The sequence below is a fragment of the Equus caballus genome, chromosome 6 (genome assembly GCF_041296265.1).
Source record: "Equus caballus isolate H_3958 breed thoroughbred chromosome 6, TB-T2T, whole genome shotgun sequence".
NCBI classification, from domain to species: domain Eukaryota; kingdom Metazoa; phylum Chordata; class Mammalia; order Perissodactyla; family Equidae; genus Equus; species Equus caballus.
The window spans coordinates 64,111,262-64,138,472 of NC_091689.1; the positions used below are offsets into that span (position 1 = coordinate 64,111,262).

The 27,211-nt window shown below is 36.9% G+C and overlaps 1 protein-coding gene across 26 annotated transcripts in view; it reads right to left on the minus strand.

Moving 5' to 3' along the window:
• Nucleotides 1-1,054: 1,054 nt before the first annotated feature.
• LMNTD1 (lamin tail domain containing 1) overlaps nt 1,055-27,211 on the minus strand; it is a 369,615-nt gene continuing 343,458 nt past the window's right edge. For 21 of the 26 annotated variants that reach the window (XM_070271086.1, XM_070271077.1, XM_070271079.1 and 18 more), the window contains 6 exons: nt 21,449-21,635; nt 20,787-20,906; nt 16,157-16,371; nt 15,404-15,575; nt 6,931-6,993; nt 1,055-2,694 (listed from right to left, as the gene is read on the minus strand). In XM_070271086.1, coding sequence (XP_070127187.1) covers nt 2,674-2,694; nt 6,931-6,993; nt 15,404-15,575; nt 16,157-16,371; nt 20,787-20,906; nt 21,449-21,635 — 778 coding nt within the window. In that variant the 3' untranslated portion in view covers nt 1,055-2,673. Of the gene's footprint in view, nt 2,695-6,930; nt 7,094-15,403; nt 15,576-16,156; nt 16,372-20,786; nt 20,907-21,448; nt 21,636-27,211 lie in introns of all 26 variants that reach the window. The other 5 variants (XM_070271084.1, XM_070271089.1, XM_070271090.1 and 2 more) reach the window with 2 other exon arrangements.

The following is a 27,211-nucleotide window of genomic DNA, read 5'->3' on the forward strand; positions in this document are numbered from 1 at the left end:
ATGGGTCTGTCTTCCTCCATCTACGCCATTGTAGAGAGAGACTGACAGTCCTTGAGCAGGAAGATAGCTGAGGCATTGTGCTAGAACACTCTGTGGTGATGTAACTGACAAGGAATCGGCTACAAATCCTGGCACTGAGCATTTATTTCTCTTTTTCCTGCAAGGGCAAAAGGTTATACACTTTCTAAGTGTGCGTTTCACAAAAGCAAGCAATACTTAAATGTACCATATTTTCGACCACCCAGAGAGGGAATGATCATGTAGAAGAGCTCAGAGGAGATGCATTATGTTATTGATGAAGTGTCAGTGAATCAGAGATATGTAGATGAAATTCTCCTGAAATGACACAATGTTCAAGTATAAGGAAACCGATTTGAGCTGCAACATGTTTTGGATTTAGGAAGGCTCAGCTCATAGGAGGGAAATAATTGGAAACACCTGAACTTTACGTGTCACTTGTTTTGTGTGTTTCTGTTATAAATCTTTGAGGGAAAGGGGTTCGGAGCGAGTCTGTCATGGGTGAGATCGTTCTTGGCTGTAGTTACCAGAGCCCTTTTGGTTGTATGTTTATACTCCCAGAGTGAACGTGATAATCACAAATGGAGACAGCTGGAAGAAATTATAAACCATGAAATAACTTTTATTGTACACTTTCAGATGCCCTTGTCATCTCCTCACAACACCATGACTTTGCAGTTTCTATAGTAACCAAGAAAAAGACAGAACAGCCTACACAATTTAGCCAACGTGTGATTCAAAGATCATACTTAATGGTTCAAAGTGGCATAAGGTGTTATTGACAGTTTTCTGAAAATGCACAAGTCTACGCCTAAGTGTCCAAAAAATGAGGAAATAATGTGATCAGTGTGGCCTTGTGACTAGAAAATATTTATGCTGCATCGTAATGCGGGAGTTAATGTGAATCCTTTTTATATCAAACCAAAAAGTATAGGACAAATTATTTTGTCAAGCAATGTATGTCTTCTCAGATGCTTTAGACTGGCATATGACTTTTTTTTTTGTCTTGGAAATACTAGTCAGATTTTATTAGAGGTTTTTTTTTTTTTACCTTTTTAACTACTTTTAAGTGTACAATTCAGTGGCGTTAAGTACATTCACAATATTGTGTAACCATCATAATTCTCTATAACTAGAACCTTTGCATCATCCTGAACAGAGATTATGTACCAATTAGACAACTTCCGATTCCCCTTACCCCTAGCCCCTGGTAAACTCTATTATTCTTTCCATTTCTATGAATTTGTCTACTCTAGGTACTTCAAATAATTGACATCATAGAATAATTGTCCCTTTGTATCTGGCTTATTTCACTTAGCATAATGTTTTCAAGGTTAATCCACATTGTAGCATATGTTAGGATTTGGTTTTATGGATAAACAATATTCTATTATATATACTACATTTTTAAATATTACATTTTTAAAATCCATTCATCTGTTGATGGACACTTGGGTTCTTTCCACCTTTTGGCTAATTTGTGTATAATGCTGCTATGAACACTGGTATACAAGTATATGTTTGAGTCCCTTGGCACATGACTTTTTAAAAATAGAGCATTTTTAGGGACCAGCCCCATGGCCCAGTGGTTAAGATCGCGTGCTCCTCTTTGGCAGCCCAGGGTTTCGCTGGTTCGGATCCTGGGCGTGGACATGGCACCACTCATCAGGCCGTGTTGAGGTGGCGTCCCACATGCCAGAACTTGAAGGACCCACATCTAAAGTATACAGCCCAGAAGGGGGGATTTGGGGAGAGAAAGCAATTTAAAAAAAGGAAGATTGGCAACAGTTGTTAGCTCAGGTGCCAATCTTTAGAAAAACATAGAACATTTTAGCTCTTGGTGTTTAGATCTAATAAAACAAAACTCACAGGTCACCATTGATGGATTTTTAGGTTATTTTACTTTATTTTTAAAAATATTTTTACATATTTTATTTATATATATAAAAATATATTTTATATATTTAAAAATAGCATATTTCATTATTTCTTCAACTTCTATACTCTTGATAGGTATAGAATAAGATAGCTAATGAATAAGAAGTCAGAATGGTTAAAAAAAGGTAGCTCTATCAGGTTATTTAATTGAAAAATTCTTGGCCCTTTGGCACTCTCTATCCATGAGATTTTGTGCCTAGTATCACAAGCTGGAAGGTGAGACTATTTTGGCTGAATTTGAGCTAAGTGTAGTCAAGTTTAAAAGCTCCCAACTAGGTACTCCATGCAAACTTCACTTATTACTTCCAGTCATTAGGAAGCTAAATTAATCCATGCTATATGGAGACAGATTCCAAGTGTAGAGAATCAGACCATAAGATTGAGAATCCCTGAAACAAGTGCATCTGCGGAAATGGCAGAAGTTGTTGACCTAACCCCGGGGCAGGGTACAAAAGACTCAAGTTAGTGATTGGGGAACTCCATGTACATAAAATGAAAACTGTGATGGTTTTGCTTTTGACCAATGTTTTTCTTGTTTACAGCCTAGAAAACAAATGTTTGAACTTGTCCACAAACTCTATCTCCTTCTTTAAGAAGTCGTTACAGTAAAGTCCTGAGGAATTATCTTTTCTAAAAGAATCCATTTTCTTGCTTGCTGCCGGCTTCCTCTCCTGTGTAATGAAGGCTGGCTGGACAGGTCAGGCGTTCTTGTGTTATCTAGGCTTGGATATTATTGTTCTGAACAAAAAAAATAAAATGGCAATGCATGGTGAAATATCATACAGACTATAAATATGTTTCAATTGTTATAGCAATATAAAGTAGGGATGTTCAGAGTCTTTCCTTCACACTGATCTCAAATTATGACCTGGAAATAGCAGATCTTGATCATACTCATGGACACAGGACAATAACAGGAAGGAGGAAATTATTTCTGTGATATCTCAACTTTTGCCAAGGTGAAATGATTATTCTTTTTTTCTCCTTCTAACTCAACTCTGTAAGATATGCACTGGTTTAGGTTGCAGTGTTAATGGTGGCGTATGATCTGCAGGGCTCTTTGACTCCTAAGCAGCTTGGCTATTAGCTGGTCATGGATGCTGCTTACTTCTCGCCTTGAATATGAAGATCAACATGGTTCTGAGGCAACCAGTTTAATGACCCATTTCTAAACGTTCACACCTTTCATTTCCTTCTCGGTGGTACTTGAGTAATACCTAATTATCTTTTCCATTAAATATCTAAGATGTGCCCTAGATTTAAAATATAAAGGTAACACAGATAAAAATGTAATAAGAAAAAAAGGAAGGATTCATTTCTCTATGTTCAATTGGCTTGAGTCTTCTCTAGAAGTCTTAGCAGGAGGCCTCACAGTCTGAGATGTTTTTATTCTATTCCTTCTCTATGGAAGTGGAGCTGGACACATCTGCACAGATGTTTAGTTTCCTTTAAACTATGGACTGCCTCTGAGCTACCATGGTGGGGAGTCTTGATTGCGGGTCTTTTTACTCCTGCCATATGACCTAACTGTGACGCGGTAAGGAGAGGCTACGAAGACACAGAACAGGGTAGCTGGCAAACTTTGAAGGAAGGAGATTGTGGGAAACAAATATTCATGAAATTTCAATTGACTGAAAAATTTTGGAAACAGATCACTTTGAGGGCTGAGAAGAGAAAGATTAGAATGTAGATAGTATAAACAACAAAGTGTAGATAGAAATGTATAGATAGTATAGTTAGAAAACACTGATACCAAAAAATTTAAGCCTTAGACTTTCAAAACTCTTTGAGCAAGGTTTCATGTTAAACATCATTACATATCAGTCCTACTTTCTGGGCTGTTAAATACTGGCTCCTCACTCACAAAAATTGGCCCCAGGAGGAGAAATTGTCATGGAAAGTTCTTGTCAGGGTCCCAAGAAAGGGTCCTTGGAGGGCTAGAAGGGCACCCTATGTTCGGATTGTCCAGTTGGGACCATTCAGAAGAGTAAGAAATGTATGGACATAACTGAGTTCATGAAAGGACTCTGTCACCAGTACTTTATTAGGAGTACCCAATACCATACACAGGAGTGTCTCCTGGGTATGAGAACTTTTACCAATTATGAATTTAATATCCCATGTTTGAAAATTTGTGTTTTCTTCCCTGGTCCTAAGCAATTGCACACTCTTGAGGACAGCGCTGGTGATATGCAACAAGTCCCAATGCTGCCCCTGTTCCTTCTTTCCTCTTTATTTCTATCTTAGATTCCTCAGTGTCTCCTAGCATGTCTGAGAGCTCACATGGCAGATGACAGACATAAAGGGAAATTACCTGGCCTTTCCAGAGTTCTTTACTCTAACTTGTGCAAAGTTCTGTCTCTGTGGCATTTGGTGGCATCACCCACATATGCTGCCCGCTAGTCACACAGCAGAACTCCCACACATTCCTTGCAAAGTACTGAGTATTTGAGACCTATGACTCCAAGGACAACTGCATGGTTTTGATCAGTTGTAGCACAGAAATGTGATTAGCAGTCAAAGACACCTGAGATCAGTTCTGATTTGCTGTTTGTATAAATAATTGGCACTCTTAAATTAGCAATTTTGGAAATAGGTCCTGAATCTTTTTTGCTGGATGGAGCAGTCCTAAGATCTCATGGTAGCCAACCCCTTTTTTTTTGTGGATGAAAATGTCTTTTACTAGTCCTATTTCTAAGTGTGGTGTTTTTCCTTTCAGACAAGTTGGGAAAGGGACAATAAGACAAAGACAGTCTTAATGTTTGATTTGCAGAGTGGTGTGGAAGAGCATTGACATTAGGCTAGGATTCTAGTCTTAACTCTGCCACTTCCTGTCTAAGTGACTTTAGGTACATCGTTGAATCTCTCTGAGCTAAAGTTTCTTCAACCATAAAATGGAGATAATATCAGCCTTGCTGATATCATAGGTTCAAACAAGATGACGTAAAAACCGTGAAATGCTATACAAGTGTATAACATTACAAATTGCCAAGGAATAGTCATGAATACCAATGAGAACCAAATGATAGCTTCATCTCTGAACAATTTTCCATGAACACACACACCAGATGCAGGAACTGACTGTAATATAGAAGTCATTCACTGACAGGTGAAGTAAAATTTTGCTCCCAGTAAAGGCGTGAGAAATATTCTGAGGGCGCATTGATGGTCAATCCTAAGGACACCAGCAAATGGGGGTGGAGGCTCTGAGAGGATGGAAGTAAGGCATCTCAAGAGGCCAGAAACTTTTCAAAACAGGGTGAGAAAAAAACATCCAACCTACCAGGGAATCTCCCACAGAGAGGATCCATGAACAAATTTGTGACCGTGGTAGTTAAGCAAAATAATAACTGAAGAATAACAACAAAGGCTAAAAACCTTTGCCAAAATTATGTTATTCAATATCCGATGAGAGGATTCAGAACATTTTTTTCCAACCAAAACCAACAAAAAATCCTTGTTTTTGTATATAATAAAATATCCCCTTTCCAATTTATATGCAGATGCTGTATTCAGTATAATTCCCTTCTGACTACAGAAAGTGGAGGGTAATTGAATTGTAGAAATGCTAGTTGCTAATGTCTGTGGCAGATTTTGGATCCCATTCTTTGCATTTCAACTCCACCCTGCTCAGGGCTATACCAACTGGAGGAAATGGATCCCAGTGAAGATGTTATCTCTAAATCCTCTGGGAGCATGAATTGTATCAGTGGGGGCAAAGGCTGGATTCTCCAGCTCGTTGCAGTTCAAAGACCTTGGGTTTAGTTTTGACTCTTTGGTTGATTACTAGATGAATTTTGGTAACTTGTCTCTACAGACTACGTTTTCTTTGGCTTTAAAATGATGTGGTTGGAATAAATCCCTTTATAGTCCCAATGACTGAGAAGCTTTCTTCTCAGAAGAATAGCGAGGTTGTGGCCATCACATTTTTTGAAAATTGGAAGCTCAAAAATTACAATGGAGAGAGTGGACTTGTAAAAGAGTCGATGACCTTCAGAAAAATAGATGATGATGATTAGGGAAAATCTAGGAAGAGACAAGCTGAAAGAAATTGGACAGCTGAGCAAGCTGAGAAAAACTCAGATTGGTACATAAATGTGGCTAGCTGGGGGGATAGTAAAATTAAGTCATTTCTGTCAGCAGAGTCTAGAATACTAACAAGTCAGGGATCAGGTGGCTGTAGATTTATTCTTAAACTAAGGAATGAACCTAAAGTCTAGTCAGAAAAAAGAGCAAGCAAACATATAATAGATGGTTCATGGACTAGGGCAGCAAAGGATGTCAGCTAGAGAAGGATACTGACCAAAAGGAATCCTTGACCAAAAAAAATCACCTTATCATCAGGTCTTTGGGGAAGAGTTCAAACATGGCCACTTGCAAAACAGAAAACCGTCGACATCTTCCTCAATTACTTTGATGTTGATATCATCGAGAAAGAGATGAGGTAATGGAGAAAGTGATTGGTTAAATGATACAAGGTCATTTATCAACTGAATAGCAGAGACCAGGGTTCCTAACCTTCTCTTTCATCGCCATTTAAAAGATGCGTAACTACAGAGCTTCTGCAGTCTCTTTAACCAGAATAACTCCTGTTATACTATTCCTTGTAGGAATTAAATCTGTTCCTTATAGGAATTATATTAGTAGCATTGCAGAATTGTTTTTTGAGTATTTGAAATTACTCTGGATTTCAATTGCTCTTACTTATCCATCAACAAGGATAGGATGAGGATATAGGGCAAAGAGTAAAGATGTGGTATTTCCTTGTTTCCCATTCTTAGAAAGTTTATCATGCAACAGAGAAGACAAAAACTCATAGCTCCAAAAGCAACATTAATATTTAACAGAAAATTAATGACTACAGGATATGTGAGAACAATCCATGTTCTGATAGCTCTTAAAGATATATCTGCAAATTATTTTAGTCTTATTATTTTTCTGCAGAGAAGGTAAATTTGCGATTCTGTTACTTACCTTCAAAGATTGAGTTGATTGCCTATTGCTTTTGTAACCGAGATGTCTTGTTTTTCTTGGTCCCTGCAAACCCCCCAAAAAAGGAGGGTTGGGGAGATGGGCAGAAATTCAGTCCAATATTCCAAGCATCGATTTTTCATATTAAAACAAATTCTGAAATAAACTTAACAACAAAAGGATTTTCTTTTATTTGAAGAAGAAATCTAAGGTTTAAGGACAGTATTTAATGGTAACTTGAACCAACTGACTTAAAAACCACCTGAAAAGTGTAATTTGATTATTAAGTCCAAGTTTTCAATGAATCATTTTAAAAGGAAGCATATATTTCAAGACATAATTAATCAAGACTTTGAGCGAGGAAATATCCATCTGGAAGATATATATTTAAAAACTGAGGTTGCAGAGGAATTTTACCAGCCTGTAAAATTCCTCAAATGCTTTCTGCTTTCCACACTTTCAGCTGCCCTAATGATGAAGTAGCTGGTGGAGGGAGGTACAGGAATCAGGCTGCATTGGGAGGGATGGACGAGATGTGTGGACAGAAGCAGATGCTCCCTAGCTGCCATTTTAGCCAACTCCACCCTGGTGATGAATGAGGTGACAGGCATGGTGGCCTCCCTCACTTCCATACACTTGAGCAAGGATTGAAAGTCACTTTGTTTAAATATAATTTCTAAATAGGAAACTAGTGTTTTCAAATTGAAATAGGGATGAATTGAGTGATCCCAAATACAGGTTACTTCTAGCCCAGGGATGAGATGTTATTTCGTCACTGTAAAATAAAAGATCAGAAATCAAAATTATGTTTTAGGCACAGATAACAAGGAGCTCTTCTGGAAAAAACAGCTACAGGAAAAGCTCCTCCATCATACCTAACCCTTTCTTTTTCTCTGCAAGCTCAGAAGAAGAATTATCAAGTTAAATTGCCAGCATTTGATTACAAAGAAACACTATCTAGGGGCTGGATGTGAAAATGTGATCTGCAATGAAGATTAACAAAAATGCAGGGTGTTTCTGGTTAACACAATGATTCTCTTAGCCACTAATAGGTTTCTGAATCCAGTGAATCACACATCACAGTGTAAACTTTCTGAATAGTAAGTTATGAACCTGGAATATAAATAGGCTTTTAAGATAGTTTCCTTACCATAGGCAGTGGTTTAGATATAAGAAGAATCTAGCTCATCACTTCTCATCTTCTGGAGCAATTTGTTGGCATGAAAGAGACCGTGTAAATATTTTATGTATGTTCTTCCAGACTGACTAATCTGAGGATGAAGGTTTTGAATTGCACCCTGAAAGCTTGTTTTTCAGCAAAGTACAGTATTTTAGTAAACGGGACATTACTAAACTTACTGTATTTACTAAATGAGGAAATCATTTATAAAAAATTCCCATCTATAATTTCTTGAAATTTAATGACAAGATTATTATTATTAGTTTTTTTTAAATTGCGGTAACATTGGTTTATAACATTATATAAATTTCAGGTGTACATTGTTATATATTTTGATTTCTGTGTAGATTACATCATGTTCACTACCCAAAGACTAATTACAATCCATCACCACACACATGTGCCTAATGTTATCTATGTTCTAGTTTCATTTATTTTCTGAAAGATTGGCTTTTGTAGTGTAGCTTTGCAACCCCCAGAAACGAAGGGACGTTATTATTATTATTACTATAATAACATATGGAAGACAGTAGCAGCTATAGAATCCACAATTAAAATGAATCCCCCTTTGAGTGCAACATGGATCACAGATGATAGGCAAAGTGTATTAGACAGTGTGCAAATAAAGTGCATTAAATAGCGTACACACCTGCACTGTTAGCTTAAAACAATGTCTGCAGGATACTATCTTCAAACTAGTTTCTGCTATTGAACTTGAGTTGCAGAAGAAGAATGACAAAATTGTCCACAATCTGTAAGCTAATCACAGCAAGAGGAAAGCACATTCTCTCCAGGTCTGTGAACAACAGTGGCAACACAAGGCAAACGCATCTGCTTTGCTAACCGTCTTTAGCCTTCCCAAGAGCTACTCTTTAGGCTGTGGTCGGTGCCTTGCCTCTCTGCTTTAACAGCTCCAAGTGCATGCTACATTCTATCAAAAATGTCTTTCTTGTTGATTTTATTTTTTCAAATTTTTATTGTGAAAAGTTTCAAACATATAGAAAATATGAAAGAATAATACAACCAAATCTGTATACCTATCACCCAGATTCAAGAATTAGTATTTTGCCATATTTGTGTTATCTATCTATGCCTATATCACCAAACCATTAGAAATTAAGTAAAGATTTCTATACGAATCTATAACCACAGCACAATAATGAATAAGAAAAGAACAATGGCTCCTCAATATCTAATATTCATTCTATATTCAAATTTATGGAATTGTCTTTAAAATGCCCTTTCTAGCTGAGATTTTTGTTTTCTTTTTAACCAGTAGCCTGTTAAGTGAAGCTAAATGGTAATGATCCTGTGTGGGCCATCTGGTTCAAACACAACTTAACAAAAGCTTGAACAAGATTATTTCTCTCTCAACAGTCTGGAGATGTGCCAATACAAGGCGTTTAGGATGGCTTTCCCATCCTCAACGTTTGGCTTCATCTCGGAGTTGAAAGATGCCAGCTCCAGCCCTGTTATGGCTGGAAGGAGACACAAGGTAGCGCACGCTCCAAGGGCATGATCCAGGTGTTGGATACACAATTTCTGTGCATGTTCTATTACTGCATGTAGACACGTGGTCCCATCTAGCTGCAGCAGAGACTGAGAAAAATAGGCTTCATTCTTGGTGGCCATGTATCTAGATTTCCCTGGACCTAAGGGAACAATAGTTTTGGGGGCCAGTAATTAACCGTCTCTGCCATGAGATGCTCCTGGAAATGATTGAGCTACAATGAACTATATTAAAATTAATTCCCGATAAATTACAATATAATGATAGGCTTAGACTTATTTCAGATAATACTATTTTTCTCCCACACTGTAAACCTCATATTATTAATACTTGTTGTTAGTTCATCAATTTATTTTTTTAGGTTTTCTTTCTCCTTCTTTGTCAAGGTATAAGCTATTAGTGCTAATTACTCTAACTGTGCTTTCTTCCCTTCCTAGTTTTCCTATTTTTTGTCATCGAGTTCCTAAAAATAAACTTTTATGTAAGTATAACATACACACATAAAAGTTCGTAAGTCATAATTGCACAACGTGGTGAAAACAGTGATTCATATAAACACCGTTCAGATCAAGAAACGGAACATTGTTAGTATTCTAGAAAGAGTTTTTGTGTAACTTCCAAGTACTACTCCATTCCTTCTCCCCAAGATAACTACTGTTGTGACCTTTAACACCATGGTTTTGTTTTGTATGTTTTTGAATTTTATATAAATGGAATCATACAATATGCATTCCTTTTTGTCTGGCATCCTTTGCTCAATATTATGCTTATGAGATTCATTGACGTAATTGAATGTTGCAGTAGTTCATTCATTTTCCTTGCCTATGGGATTGTACTAACATATCATAATTTATTTATCCATTATGTTGTTGATGAACAATTGGATTGCTTCTAATTTTTGGCTATTACAAATACAGTTGCTATGATCGTTATCGTATTTGTCTTTTGGTGCACATATGTATTTATTAGCCATACGTGTATATATATAATTCCTGAAAATGAAATTGCTGGATTATGGGATAATGGGGTATTTGTATATTCATTTTTCTTGCCTTATTGCACTCAGACTTCTAGTACAATGCTATGCTGGGTAGAAGTCATCATAAAGAGAATTCTTGTCTTGAGCTGGATCTCAAGGGAAAACTTCTATTACTTCACCATTAAGCATGATAGTTTGCTTTAGGATTTTTGTAGATACCATTTGTAAGATTAAGGAAATTCTAACCCTAATTTCCTAAGGTTCCCTATTTATGTGTGGGTATTGAATTTTATCAAATGCTTTTTCTGCATCTATTAAGATGGTTATATAATTTTCCTCTTTATTCTGTCAAGATGGTAAGTTTAACTGATTAATTTTCAAAGCTTGAACTATCTTTGCATTCCTGAAATAAACCCACTTTGTTTGTGATATATTATCCCCAAATAACCCATGTATCAAAGAAGACCACATTGAAAATTAGCATATATTTTTACAGGATGATAATGGAAGTAAGACATTATGTCATGTCATGAGCATGACATTCATATACTATTCTTTTAGTGTCTATCTTAGATTCCAACATACATTCTTGATTTACTAGAGTCTAATATAAATTGTTACTTTTAGAACATGTTGGACAAATCTTGGAATTTAGAGTACTTTAACTCCCTTTACTCCTCCACAACTTTTGTGCTATTGCTGTTGTTATGGATTAAATTGTGTCACCCTGAAATATTTGTTGAAGTCCTAGCTCCTTGAACTTGTGAATATGACCTTATTTGGAAATTTAGTCTTTGCAGATGTAATCAAGTTAAGATGAGGTCATACTAGACTAGAGTGGGCCCTAATTCAATGACAGGTGTCCTTATAAGAAGAGAGAAATATGGACACAGATAACAGGAGAGAAGGCCATGTGAAGATGGGGGCAGAGATTAAAGTGATGCATCTACAAGCCAATGAACACCCAGGAATGCAGGCAACCACTAGAAGCTGGGAAGAGGCAAGGAAGGGTAATCCACTAGAAACTTGAAAGAGAGTGTGGCCCTGCTGACACCTTGATCTCAGATTTCTAGTCTCCACAACTGTGAGAGAATACATTTCTGTTGTTTTAAGCCTCTAAGTTTATGGTACTTTGTTACAGTAGCTCTGGGAAACTAACACAGTTGTCCTCTATTTAAATTCTATATAAATTTACAACTGTACAAGACAATATTAGTATTGTTTTATATCATGAATATTCATTTATGTTTATCCATGTTTTGAGTGCATTTTTCTTCACTTCTTCCTACAACTCTGTGCATCCTCCTAGGATGATTTTCTTTCTACTTGAAGTATTTCCTTATTGTGGGTTTGCTGTTGATGAATTCTCTCCGTTTTTGTTTGCCTGAAAATATCTCTACTTCACTTTCACTTTTTGAAGTGTATTTTTGCTTGGTATAGAACTCTAAGATGGTAGTTCTGTTAGCACATTAGCATACTGAAGATATCATTTCATTGTCTTCCGATTTCCATTATTTGGCTTTCTGAACTTTTATTATAATGTACATAGTTGTGGTTTCCTTTGAATTTGAATTGCTTGGGATTTATTCTTCTTGATTCTGTGGCTTGATGTCTTTCATCAATTTTTGAGAATTTTTATTATTATTTCTTTAAATGTTACTTCTGCCCCAGTCTTTCTCTCCTGTCCGTTTGGGACTCAAATACAGCTCTACAAGACCTACTTGCCCCGGTCTGTTTTTCTAACCTGCTTTGTTCTTTTTTTCCTTTTTTTCCCATCTCCTACTCTTTCCTTCCTTCCTTCTTTCCTCCTAGGTTTTGATGTATTTTTCATTTCACTTCATTTTCAACATTGCTTCCAAAATTCTCTTTAAGACACAGATCTAACTCTATAAGAAGCCTGCTTAAAAACCTTCAGTGTTTCCTTTTCTGTCTGTCCTTTGTCAAACACTAAACAACTATTATGTGTCTTGCATTGCGCTTAGTGCCACTTGTGTAAATTAAAAACACACCAATTATACTATTTATTCTTTATGGATCCATATATGTGTAATTAAAATATAAAAATGAGAACCAGAGTGACTTATTCCAATTTCATATCAGAACTGGAGAGAAGATCAAAGGAAATTTTGAATTTATGGGGCTTTTCTTTGTAATGTGAAGCAATATGACAAAATGTTAACATGCATTAATCTTGAATGATTAGTATGTGGGTGCTTTTAACATTATCTTCGAAACTTTCTGTATTTTATTTTATTTTTTTTTGAGGAAGATTAGCCCTGAGCTAACATCAGCTGCTAATCCTCCTCTTTTTTGCTGAGGAAGACTGGCCCTGAGCTAACATCCATGCCCATCTTCCTCTATATGTGGGACTCCAGCCACAGCATGGCTTGACAAGCAGTGCATAGGTCTGCACCTGGGACCTGAAGTGGCGAGCCCTGGGCTGATGAAGGGGAACGTGCGAACGTAACCGCTGCGCTGCTGGCCGGCCCCTATACTTTCTGTATTTTAACGTGTTTTAAAAAACAAAATGTGCTTGGTATAAATGTGATGTGTAGATGTCTCTTTAAAATCACCTTAATTGTTAGTCTCTAGGCTCGTCTATAACATATTTGGGAGGCATAGTTAAAAACAAGACAACTAGGGGCTGGCCCCGTGGCCGAGTGGTTAAGTTCGCGCGCTCCACTGCAGGCGGCCCAGTGTTTCGTTGGTTCGAATCCTGGGCGCGGACATGACACTGCTCATCAGACCACGCTGAGGCAGCGTCCCACATGCCACAACTAGAAGGACCCACAACGAAGAATATACAGCTATGTACCAGGGGGCTTTGGGGAGAAAAAAGGAAAAAAAATAAAAAAATCTTAAAAAAAAAAAAAAAAAAAGACAACTATTCCCAGATCAAAGAGTCGTATGCCACTAAGATTCTTTCTTCTGTAACTCAGCAGACTAGCTTGTTTATTAGTGTAGGGGGAAAGGAGCAGGATTGAAGAAACTATGAGTAAAATTGATGAATTTTTGGTTTATCTCTTTTTCTTTGTGAATTATTGAGTGTTCTAATGATAGCAAATAATCCAATGGGAAGCAAATTAAAAAGAAATTGGATCATTAGCTAGGTAACTTTCCCTTGAAGAATCATGTTACATATTCTTTCAAGGAAATGAACTGGCGATTCAGAGATTGGTGTTATCCAGTCAGTCATCCGCCAATCATTCATAACATCTGTCTCTCTGCGGCCGTCTTTTGTGATTGAAATCAAAGAAAAGCTCTCACAATTCTGATGTATGTGCGTTCACATTGAAAATTCAATGAATAGAAAATTAAAAAGATACATAAGGATGAGCAGAGGCCCTAAAGGCATCAAAGCAACTATCTTTTTCAATTACCATTACAAAATATACATATAGTGAAATGTTTTGTGTTGAATAGCAAAAATTTTTGAATAAGTAAGGTGAATTGTCATTACTCTAGAAAGGTATATCAAGAAAATTCAAAGTCAAATTTCTTTGGAAACAAGTTGTTCAGAATGAGTAAAATAGTGAAGGCTACCACTAATTGGAGAAAAACATAAATTAATGTACATCTTGAGAGTCTCAAATCTAAGTCATAAAGTACTAAGGGTATGTGTGTGTGTGTATATATATATATATAAAGAATACATTAATATAATATATATTATATAATAAAATTATATATAATTTTTATATTTATTTTGTATATAAAACATTTCTGAAAGAACTCTAAATTTCAGACCCAAATCTCTTACTTTACAGGTGAGGACTCTCAGGCACAAAGATATGGGGTACTCAATTTCATGAAATGGAATATATTTAGGAATTTACAAAATTTCAAACATTCTACTTCTAAAAGATATTATTTTGAGGGTACTATTTCCCACTGATGTGTTAGCATACGAACACAGTTGTTTTCATACTGTTGTGTACAGAATCCTGTGGTTCCAGAGAAGTGCCTAAAGATCACAGGGAAGGAGGGAAGAAAAAGAAGGGGGTAATGGGGAGTGGGGATGGCTACCTTCTCTTCATCTTGGACAGGTTTGCTTTCATCCATTTAACATATTGAGATTCTGCCCAAGATTTCATTTATAAAGGCATCTCTCTGCTAAATAAAAGTTTGCAAATCATTATAACTTCGCCAGGATATAACTGTTATATGAAACAGACTTTCTCCACAGCTTAGGATCTGGCATTGTGGTCTTCTAATCAGTTCTTAAACATTTGGGGGCATCTGATGAACCTCATGGACTCTCTTCCCAGAAAACATCATAGAGGCATACATTTTTGCCCCAAATTTTGCGTATATATGGACTTCCTGAAATCCATTCATAGATGTTGGGTTAATAACACCACCTCTAAAAGCTTTGTTTAGAGGACTTAAATAAGAAACTTCTGGTTGAAAAAGAATAAGAATTTGGGATTAACATTTGAATGTCTGGAAAAGATGGATTTTTTTTAGCACAGCATAACTTGTAGGGCCAATTTTTCCTGCCTAGTGAAAAAACAAAATGTACTTTTGACCAAACTTCAAGAATCCAACATTCTTTTGTGGGCCACAGTGTTCTTTTGATTCATTGATTCATTCAACACATATTTATCAAGACCAATAAAAGACACTGTGCTGAGCAAACGTAAGTGAATGACTTATAATACTTGCTTTGGGAGCCATCTATCCTTGAGGATATGAATAGTTTTTAGTACGTAGCAAATTTTACCGTCTAACACCTTTTCACCAGTCCTCAACACACATCCACACATGCACCTTACTTTCCACTGGAATGAGTATCTCTTTGACTTACCTGTGCTGGATTAGGCCTGGCTGACTGAGGCCTGGGCTGTCTATCTAAGCTGCTTCCAGCCATGCTGGTAATGTGAGGTTCAATAAGAGAACAGTAGGGGTGTGCAGGGACATCGGGACTGTGGCACCAAGGGCTGCGATTGGGGAAAAGGGTTGGTGGGATTTCCTTTTCTCTGTAAAAGAAAAATTAAGCTCAAATTGAACCCATAAGGCATTTTATGCAGTGGCATCAGTAAGGGAGGCTCAATTAAACTGAAAGCATGTTTCAAGACCAGAGAACGTGGCTTTTCTAGACCTCGTGGGCAGTGCTTTTATCACAACATCTGAAGCATTTGCCTACACATGAATGACATAAATTCTGCACCTTCAGCCACAACCAGCAATTGATCCAAGATGAAATCCCTAGATGCCGCACTTCTCCCTTCAGCTAAGCACTGCGAAAGACACAGTGATAACTTCGTCTCTTCGTGTCTCCACGGCCTTGCCTCTAACAGCAGTGCCATTGAGATGTGAAATGACAAAAGGGGTCCCAATATCACCCAGCAGAAATCACCAACATTTATTGTCCCATGAGTATATCTCTGCTTATGAGTATATTACAGATTTTATGGTCCTCTTCCAAATAGGATTTTTTGGGTTATTATTAATTTCTCTATTCATCACATATCTACTTGTCATGCAGTCATTTCTATCTACTCAGTTACTAATTGCGGGAAAGTTTCAACTACCAAAAGACAAAGCAATCAACTTTTACCTCTTAAGAAAAGCTTGTACTGGTTCCATATGACATTTTGAGATGTCTTTCTTAGATTGATCTTGTTTTTCTTCAGTTGTACTTGGAACTTCTGGCCAGTGGAACAAATGCCTTCGAGATGCTGGACTTACTATTGAGCATCTGTCAAATTCAATGTCGGTCTCTAATTTCTCCCACGCTTGCTTCCAGTGAATAGGAGTGTACCAGGCAACAGCCTAACAAAGACGATTCATTAATTTCAAATAGTATTGGAGTTAGATAGATTTTTTAAATGTCATAGGTTTATTGCAAAGAAAACTTCAAAGTCAAACTCCAAACTTCAAAGTCACATCTACTGTGTATGGATTAGTGAAACACACAATGAGGATGTAGTTAGACAACCTGGTCTTAGTTTCCAAGGGGGGTTAGTCACTTACTGGCTTGGATTGTCCTCATATGGAAAATGGGAAGGGTGGGAGTGGGGAATTGCTGTACGAGGGTGTTGTGAGATTCAGTTAAGTTACGGAATTTCATAACTATAAGGAGCTGCACAAAAAGTAGGGTAATATGAATAAGTTCAAATTTTAAATATTTAACACACTATATGTATATGTATATCTCATTTGAGATGGGGAAATGGGCCATAGAACTAGGGACATGGAGAGGAAACCACGTTCTCCAGGCTAGAATCCTAGATGGGACTCTTAAGGAGAACACTGAAACTAGGGTTTGTTTTGGTTTCTTGAATATGTGGCATGTACACAACATATATATGCAAAAATTATTCAGGAAAATCATGCTTAGGGACTAACAATTATGTCTTTGTTCAACATGAGGAAATTAAGCACCAAAGTGTGGCCTAACGTTCCACTTGTTTTTGTGATCTGTTTTTAGTTTATAAAATTAGAGGTTTGGGGTTTGTGCTGTAATCATTGGAAAACCCTCTGCTTGGCAAGACAGATTACATAGACAGAAAGGCAACTCAAGGCAAGTTCAGCTGGGCTAGACCCACGGCAGAAGAAAGATGAAATCTTAAAAAATAAAGATGAAATCTTAAAAAATAAAGTTCAGTTTCATGGATCACAGTAGGAAAACCCCACTTTTGCTTCAGATCATAAGTTAGGGATTCTCCTCTTTTAGCAGCTCAGATATAGACATTTGTTTTGAAAACATGTTCATGATCTTTTTATTACAATCTCCCTCGATTAGATTGTAACCCTTTCCTAGACAAGAGCAATATTTTATCTCTCCCTGTATTATAGGGCCTTAAAAATATTTGATGACAATGACAATGATAATGTGACAAAACAAAATGATATGGTTTTAATTTTACCTCTGGAATGTTGGCCACATGAACCTTGTCTTTAGTAAAACAGACAATAGAAAAATTCTTGGAGTTAGAATATCTGGTTTCATTTTATTTCTGCCATTTTACTAGTCATGTGACTTAGAGCAAGCCATTTAACTTCCCAAGCTCCATTTTCCTTTTTCTTTTTTAAGATTGGCACCTGAGCTAACATCTGTTGCCAATCTTCTTTTTTTTCCCCCCTTCTTCTTCTCCCCAAAGCCCCCCAGTACATAGTTGTATATTCTAGTTGCAGGTCCTTCTGGTTGTGCTGTGTCGGACGCCACCTCAGCATGGCCTGATGAGTCATGCTAGGTCTGTGCCCAAGATCTGAACTGGTGACACGCTGGGCTGCCAAAGCAGAGGGTGCTAACTTAACCACTTGGCCATGGGGCTGGCCCTGCCATTTTCTTCCTTTGTAAAATATGCTTAAACAATACTGACTCAAATGAGATAATGTACGTATAAATAGCCCTTCAATGAGCTCCCACAGCATAGAAGAGGTCTGTTCTGTATCTGAATCTCTAACAATGTATTGGGAAAGTACCAGGTGTTGAATAAATATAAGATGCCTATTAATTTTTTGACGTATAATATAGAGGCTACAAATCCTATAGGACAACAATGTGACTGGTGAAAAAAATGTAGTCCTATGTAAAAATATATAGACTCATAGACTCTTAGTGACTATACTGTATTTTCTCTATTACATATTAGAAAATAGAATAAATATTGCATAGTTAACTCATGGCACAGCAGGACTAAATCTGCCCTTCTCTTACACCATGAGATTTGTAGCTGTATTGAATATTAACTGTTGCCATGTTAGTGATAACTCAAAAGAGTAGTCTGTCATATTCTATGTTAGGGTTTTTTTTTTTTTTTTTTGATGACCCATAATGTGACTTCTGTTTGCCACGTTTTAAAAAAAGTATTTTTCTAGTCCAGAAACAGGAGCTATTCTAATCTGTATGGTTGTCTATTATTTTAGGCAGAAGATTGCAGGCTCCGTCACTTTTTCCATGAGATATGGGTTATTTTCTGTATACAAATTGCACAAACAGAAAGCGAGTCCAGGGTCATGATGAAGCCTTGGGTCTGTGTGTATGTCAACATGTCTATGGGAATGTAGCAACCTATCTTTTCAAGGAAAATTCATCTAGCAATTGCAGATAGTGTGATCCAGTATTATTGAGGTAAGAACAGAAATGAATTTGTTAAAAAAAGAAATCAGAATTCTATGCTTGCATTATGGTTTTAGGTTGACTTAAAGTCACATTTCAGTGTATTTAATGGAAATATTTTCTATTTGAATTAAGTAATTCTGATTGTTTTTCCATGAGGTGGAAATTCCAGTAGGGTGTGACCTGAAAAAAAAGGCTTGGGCTGAGGTCTGAAAGGTGAGTAGGATTTAATAGGTAAAAAGGTGAGGAGAGAGAGTCTGTGGAGAGGCAAGAACATGTGCAAAGGCCCTGTGGCTTGAGAAAACAATCAAGTACTGGATAGTAAAACAAGTAAAGAAGCCCAGTGTGGTTAGAGATGAGAGTATGGAGAAGCATAGGAAGTGGTGAGTTAGCAGAGAGGAAAGGGGGAAGACCACTATGGTTCAGGTCAACTGGGTGAGCTCCCTCTCATCCTGCTGCAGACTCTGAACAAGTGTTTTCTCCTCTAATGCTTTTCTTGATATTCTCCTTTACAAAATTGGCATCTCTAGCCTGGCTGCTCTGCTCTGTGTACATGCTTCTATTCAAGCATTGTTGCACTGTACTGCAATTATTTATTGTTACATATCAGTTTCTATGACGAGACTCTGAGTTTCTGGAGGACAAAAATCATGCAATAGTTATGCTCTTTCCTCCAGCACCTAGCACAGTGCTTGGCAGATACTAAATATATGTACGTATTTTCCGTATGAATCAATCAGGCTCACTCACTAGCAAACAACATTATTTGTGTTTCCATCACCCAGCAGAAATGGTCTGATCCTATATGGCAAAGTAGTTCAAACCACTTAGTACAAGGAGCAGTCTAAGTACAAAGCCTAATTCAGTTGCAGGAAATGACAGTTTACTAAAATGTTCATTCTAGGAGCTTAGGGACCTGGTCTGTCTGGTTCAACACTCAGTGCTTGGAACAGAGTGCATACAAAGTAGACACCACGAACGTGTTTGCAGAGTGGATAAATGGGTGGGTAAATGTGATGAAAGATCTGAAACCAGAATGCCTTCCTTCCAATCTGGGTTTTGCTAGTGGTTTTTTTTAATGAGGCTGAGTAAATAACTTAGATTGCATAGCCTTATATTCCTCCTCAGTGAAAATTATCTGAAGTGTTATAAAATTCAATGTGAGCCCACAAAAATATCTAAGGGTAAGTGAGTGAAGGCTGCAAAATTACATCTAGTAAATATTCTCTCCATCTAGCCACAACTTCTTGTTCTCACAGAAAGACATTAAATGGCTGTTAATAAATTAGCAAGTCAATTCTAAAGGAATAGTCAATCTAAGCATCAGGTATAAGGGAGCAGGAAAGAAACTTGGGAATAGATTCCGATTGACATATTGTCTGGATTAGTGGTTTTATGACATACTAAGTTAGACTGAGAAAAAAGGCAGATAGTTAAGAAAAATCTAAAGAATGGTTCTGGCAAGGGTGCAACTTTTTTGTTGTAAAAAGAGATACCTTTAAATCGGTATGTCACTGGGTATATATTATGCTAATATTATACCGAGAAAAAAGTAGAGTGAAAATACAAAATTGTCAAATATTAGGAATGAGTTACACAACGTAATTACTAACATTTAATTTTACAGTGAGTAAAGTATAGTCACTATGAATTAGAATGAAGCTTCTTTCATTAGAATATTAGTCCCTCGAGAGCAGATATCATGTCTTACTCTATGTTATATTCCCAACACTTATTACAGCCCTTGCAATAGAGGAGAATCGCAACAACATTTGAGAAATGAGTAAATGAAAAGAAAAGGCTGTATGTAGTTCCTTTCTTTCTCATCCTGCTCTTCAGGTTAAATACCATAAATAAAATCCATCCTCGACCCTGAAATTTGAAATAACTTCTTAGAAATATGGGATATCAAAATTATTTTTGCTGAATAGTAAACCGCTCTTTGGCACTTTGGCACTGGGAAGAGGATGCTGTAGATTTGCCTGATGTGTTAGGACAGTTAGTGAGGATTCTATCCAAGCTTTTAAGGAGGGAAAAATAATTGAGTGAGCTAAGAGGAGAGGGGGGCCATAGGAGAGCTATCCATTCTTTTAAAGCCTGTTGTTAAGAGCTGGACACTGACTTCCCCATTAGGTTTGCACAGGATTGTTGTACAGTTCGGGCTTGTTTTGAACTTGTTTTGTTCCTTCCAAAGAAAATCTGCTGGTGGCTGATGCTTTGCTTCAGATGCTGCTGCCCACACCTGTAAGAAAATAGTTAATGACAATGCCACTGGAGTTCAGCATACTTTTGTAAATGTCAGAGGATTATTGTAATGTATCTTTCTGAACAGGTGGGTTTTAAAATATAGTAACTGTATAATATATAATGTCAAGCTGTGTAACACTAAACAGCTACTGTCCATGATTTAAAAGAGTACAAGAAAGAGGGGAAACCCTCCAGGGTCAACTAATTACCTGTTCTTGAAGCAAACAATCCCTTTTCTTTTCTTTTAAGGATTATGTTTGCTTAGTTTTAGGAGCTTAGGTATTTCATTTTAATAGTTAAATCATGAAGAGAAAAGGTATCATACACTAAATTGAAGAAAGCTATGGAAATTTAATTATGGTTATTAATTTAAATCCAAAGATGGACAAAGTGGCACCATTAACCATCACCAACAAAATATCACCTTTGCCACAGAGATTGCATAATGGTGAGACCACTGGTGCTGAGCTGCAGCCTGTCTGGGTAAATGAGCTCTTCCCGCACGATTCTAGGTCACAGTATTTCTACCCTACTCACCGTTACTGTGGAGTTGGCTTGCATTATGATATTTGGAAGGAATCGGTACAAACAGATTATTTGTCCATTCACATTTTGCTGGAGAATATGATCTCCAATCTCCAGTTCTTTGTCAAGGGAAGAGTTAATGAGCTTCACGAATAAACCCTTGACATTCACTTCAGCTATTTTAATGTCTCCCAGAGCACTAGAAAGTAAAACACTAGGATTATAAAGTGACTTCAGAGAAGCATGTCTTTAGCTTACTTTAAGAACGGAATAATAAATATGTTTTGGAAGTTGTTCCTAAGCTATATATTTTATTGGACAAATTCTGTATAGAAATAGTGTTTTGTTACGTAAGACAAATGGCTTGATCTCTTTTTTCTGTTTGTGCAATAAAATGATCTATTTCACATAAAATAATTAAAGAAAACTTTAAAAGAGCTGTAAGTGTCAAGGTATAAATGCCATAGGAAGATGTGATTATCATTATTTAAATTTCCTACTGTTCATCATAACACCACTGAGACATGAAATTCTCAGTAGGTCAAGAGGAAAGTTAAACCCTTTAGTTTATTTCTGATACAGTTACTGTGAAGATGAATAGCAACTATGTGCTTAAAAGAATTCTGCAAAGTTAAAACATTATAAGAATATAAGATGGTGGTTTTTTCCTTCTGCCATGTGTTGACAACTTAGTATGTAGCAGGGACCAGGCTAAGCATTTAGATATTAGCATTTTTCAGAGTGTGGGTCACAACCTGTTAGTATGTCATGAAATCCCTTTAGTGGGGTAGGGCCATCATTTTTAAAATGAAATATACCATACCAACAATTGTAACCAATACTTATTATGTGCCAAGCACTTTAAAAAAGATTATATCTGCATCTATACCTTCAATTTCATATCAACAATTCCAAAATCCAAAAAGGTCTGAAAATACAAAAACTTTTATTTATTTATTTATTTATTTTTAATTGCAATAACATTGGATTATAACATTATATAGCTTTCATATGTACATCAATATATTTCAAATTCTGTGTAGATTACATCATGTTCACCACCCAAAAACTAATTACAGTCCATCCCCTCACACGTGAGCCTAATCACCCCTTTTGCCCTCCCCCCTTTCCCTATGGTAACCACCAGTCCAATCTCCATTGCTATGTGTTTTTTTGTCGTTGTTTTTATCTTCTACTTATGAGTGAGATCATGTGGTATTTGACTTTCTCCCTCTGACTTATTTCACTCAGCATAATACTCTCAAGCTCCATCCATGTTGTCACAAATGTCCAGATTTCATCATTTCTTATGTCTGAGTAGTATTCCATTGTGTATAAATACCACATCTTCTTTATCCATTCCTTCCTTGAGGGGCACCAAGGTTGCTTCCAAGTCTTGGCTATTGTGTATAGTGCTGCAGTGAACATAGCGGGGCAAGTATTTTTATGCCTTTGTGTTTTCAAGTTCTTTGGATAAATACCCAGCAGTGGGATAGCTGGATCATATGGTAGATCTTAATTTTCTGAGGGTACTCCATACTGCTTTCCATAGTGGCTGCACCAGTTTGCACTCCCACCAGCAGTGTACAAGGGTTCCCTTCTCTCCACATCCTCTCCAACATTTGTTGTTTCCTGTCTTGTTAATTATAGCCATTCTGACTGGACTGAGGTGATACCTCATTGTAGTTTTGATTTGCATTTCCCTGATAGCTAATGATGTTGAGCATCTTTTCATATGCCTGTTGGCTGTCCGTATATCTTCTTTGGAGAAATCTCTGTTCAGATCCTTTGCCCATTTTTTAATTGGATTGTTGAGCTGTATGAGTTCTTTGTATATTTTGGATATTAACCCCTTATCTGATATATGGTTTGCAAATATCTTCTCCCAATTCTTAGGTTGTCTTTTCGTTTTGTTGTTGGTTTCCTCAAAGAAATGGAAAGATAGTCCGTGCTCTTGGATTGGAAGAATTAACATCGTTAAAATGTCCATACTTCCTAAAGCAATCTATATATTCAACGCAATCCCTATCAAAGTTCCAACAACATTTTTCGCAGAAATAGAACAAAGAATCCTAAAATTTATATAGAACAACAAAAGACCCCAAATAGCCAAAGGATTCCTGAGAAAAAAGAAGAAAGCTGGAGGTATCACACTCCCTGATTTCAAAATATACTACAAACCATTTATGATAAAAACTCTAAATAAAATGGGTATAGAAGGAAAATACCTCAACATAATAAAGGCCATATATGACAAACCCACAGCAAATATTATTCTGAATGTAGAAAAACTGAAAGCTATCCCTCTAAGAACAGGAACCAGATAAGGATGCCCACTGTCACCACTCTTATTTAACATAGTATTGGAAGTCCTAGCCAGAGCAATCAGGCAAGAAAAAGAAATAAAAGGGATCTACATTGGAAAAGAAGAAGTGAAACTGTCAATCTTTGCAGATGACATGATTTTATATCTAGAAAACCCTAACGATTCCACTAAAAAACTTTTAGAAACAATAAACGCATATAGTCAAGTCGCGGGATACAAAATCAATGTACAAAAATCAGTTGTGTTTCTATACACTAACAATGAAGTAGCAGAAAGAGAAATTAAGAATACAATCCCATTTATAATTGCAACAAAAAGAATAAAATACCTAGGAATAAACTTAGCCAAAGAGGTGAAAGATCTGGACACCGAAAACTATAAAACATTGTTGAAAGAAATCGCAGAAGACACAAAGAAATGGAAAGATATTCCATGCTGTTGCATTGGATAAATTAACATCATTAAAATGTCCATATTTCCTAAAGAAATCTATAGATTCAATGCAATCCTTATCAAAGTTCCAACAGCATTTTTCACAGAAATAGAACTAAGAATCCTAAAATTTATATGGAACAACAAAAGACCCCGAATAGCCAAAGGATTCCTGAGAAAAAAAAGCAAAGCTGGAGGTATCACACTCCCTGATTTCAAAATATACTACAAAGCCATAGTAACCAAAACAGCATGATACTGGCACAAAAACAGACACACAGATCAGTGGAACAGAATCAAGAGCCCAGAAGTAAACCCACACGTTTATGGACAGCTAATATTCGACAAGGGAGCCAAGAGTATACAGTGGAGAAAGGAGAGTCTCGTCAATAATCGGTGTTGGGAAAACTGGACAGCCACATGCAAAAGAATGAAAGTAGACCATTCCCTTACACCATGCACAAAAATCAACTCAAAATGGATTAAAGACTTGAATGTAAGACCCGAAACTTCTAGAAGTAAACATAGGCAGTACACTCTTCGACATCAGTCTTAGCAGCATATTTTCAAGTGCCATGTCTGACCAGGCAAGGGAAACGAAAGAAAAAATGAACAAATGGGACTACATCAAACTAAGAAGCTTCTGCACAGCAAAGGAAACCATCAACAAAAACTTTTTAAAAAACACATTGGAAGCAAAATCTGACCTGAATTCCTTTGGTGGCAAAAACCTGATGTGAAAGTGAGGGGAGGCTATTTATAGACTTCATGCATGGCTTGTATGAATATTCATAAGTTTGTCTGTGGAAAGATTAATGTTTGATTTTGGATACTTCTCCAAGCCCTGATGGGGTGTTATGTAATATATGTTCCGTTATCATATTACTTTCCTAAAATCTCCCAAATTCTGAATTTAGAAACAAAGTCCCCAAATATTTCATAACATTTTAGTAAATATTTTAGAAAATATTTTCATAATATTTTAGTAAGTATTTAGTAATGAGTAGACTCATAGTAACTCAGTTATTTCTTACAATAGGCTCCATATTTCTTATTGAAGGTCACAGTCAAAAAACTGAAGAACACCGTACTATCTCATTTAATTCCCACAACAACCCAGTGAGACAGGCACTATTTTTAGCTTCATTTTATAGATAAGGAAACTGAGATGTAGAGGGATGAATTTCTATGTCCAGGGTCACTCAATAAACGGTAGAGCTTACTCTTCTATCTCACTCAACTAGTAAAATCTCAAAAAGGTTTGATCCAACCATTCAGATTGTTTAAATTCTGTATATACCCTGGTGGCTGAGCACTGCTAGAAAACACACACACCCCTACACACAAACACACGCACACACACACATTGCTGCCACCAAGTAAATGAGTGGCCTCCGCCTACACCTGGGCCCTTGGTGATTCCCTTAGTAATTGGCAGCAAGTTGCATTCTTCATGAGGCAAGCCAGCACCTTCTGCAGTTCCCTCAACCATGTTCAAATCCCTGCCCCAAATTTCTAGCCTCACTCTCAGCAAATGATCTCACTAAGAAAATAGGGCCATCACCAACAAACACATGAAAAGATGTTTAACATCACTAATCATCAGGGAAATGCAAATCAAAGCTACACTAAGATACCACCTTATGCCTGTTAAAATGACTATAATCACTAAGACTAAAAATAACAAGTGTTGGACAGGGTGTGGAGAGAAGGAAACCCTCATACACTGCTGGTAGAATGCAAACTGGTGCAGCCATTATGGAAAACAGTATGGAGATTCCTCAAAAAACTAAAACTCCTGTCTTTTGCAACCACCAATATATTCTCTGTGTCTCTGAGTTCTGTGGGCTTTTTTATTTTTTAGATTCCACATACAGGTGAGATTGTACTGTGTTTGTCTTTCTTTAACTTATTTTACTTAGCATAATGCCCTTGAGGTCCATCTATGTTGCCACAAATGGCAAGATTTCATTTTTTATGGCTGAATAATATTCCATTGTCTATCTGTCTATCCATCACATTTTCTTTATCCATTTATTTACCGATGGACCCTTAGGTTGCTTCCATATCTTGGCTACTTAAATAATGCTGCAGTGAACATGGGAGTGCATATATCTTTTCAAGGTAGTGTTTTCATTTTCTTTGGCTAAATACTCAGGAGTGGGATTGCTGGATCATATGGTAGTTCTATTTTTAAATTTTTGAGGAACTGCTATACTGTTTCCCATAGTGGCTGCACAAATTTACCTTCCTGCCAACTCAGTTTTTGTCTTAATGTCTCTGTGGTATTTGCCTCTGCCAGATGTGTCCTCTTTTTTTGGAACTCCTCTCCTTGTTTCCCCAAATCTGTTATTTCCCTTCTATCAGTCTGGTTGCTCCTTTTCAGTCTTTTTTTCAGATTTCTCTTCCTTCATCCATGTCTCAGATGTTGATCCCTGGAATTCTGTCCTTAAGCCTCTTTTATTCGGATCATACTCCATATGTGTGATATCACCCATCAACAGGGCTTCAATAGCCATTAATACACTGGCGAATGCTAAATTGAAATCTCTTGCTCAGACTTTCCTGCTGAGCTTCAGACCTATAGAAATTATTGACAAGACCTCAAAGATACTTCTCAATCCACGTGACCAAACTGAACTCATTATTTTGGAAGAATGGGAAACCTATTCCAGTGAATCGTATCATCATTTATCCTGTAGGCCATGCCTGAAACTTCCATTACTTTCCTGCTCTCTTATCCTTCTTGCCTTCTCTGGGACCAAGTTCTATTGATTCCACCTCTTTAGTATCTTCTATGTCCATCCTTAGTATCTCCTTCTCTTCATCCCTACTGCTGCTATCTTCATTTGGCTCTCATCAGCTCTACATGACATTGTAACAGTGTCCTAACTGGTTTCTCCAGTCTTTCCCCAACCTAACCATTCTCCATTTTGCTTCCAGAGCAATCTTTGTTCAAGGATAAATCCTTCAATGTCTGATCATTTCCTTCCAGAGAAAATGCTGACTTCACAGCA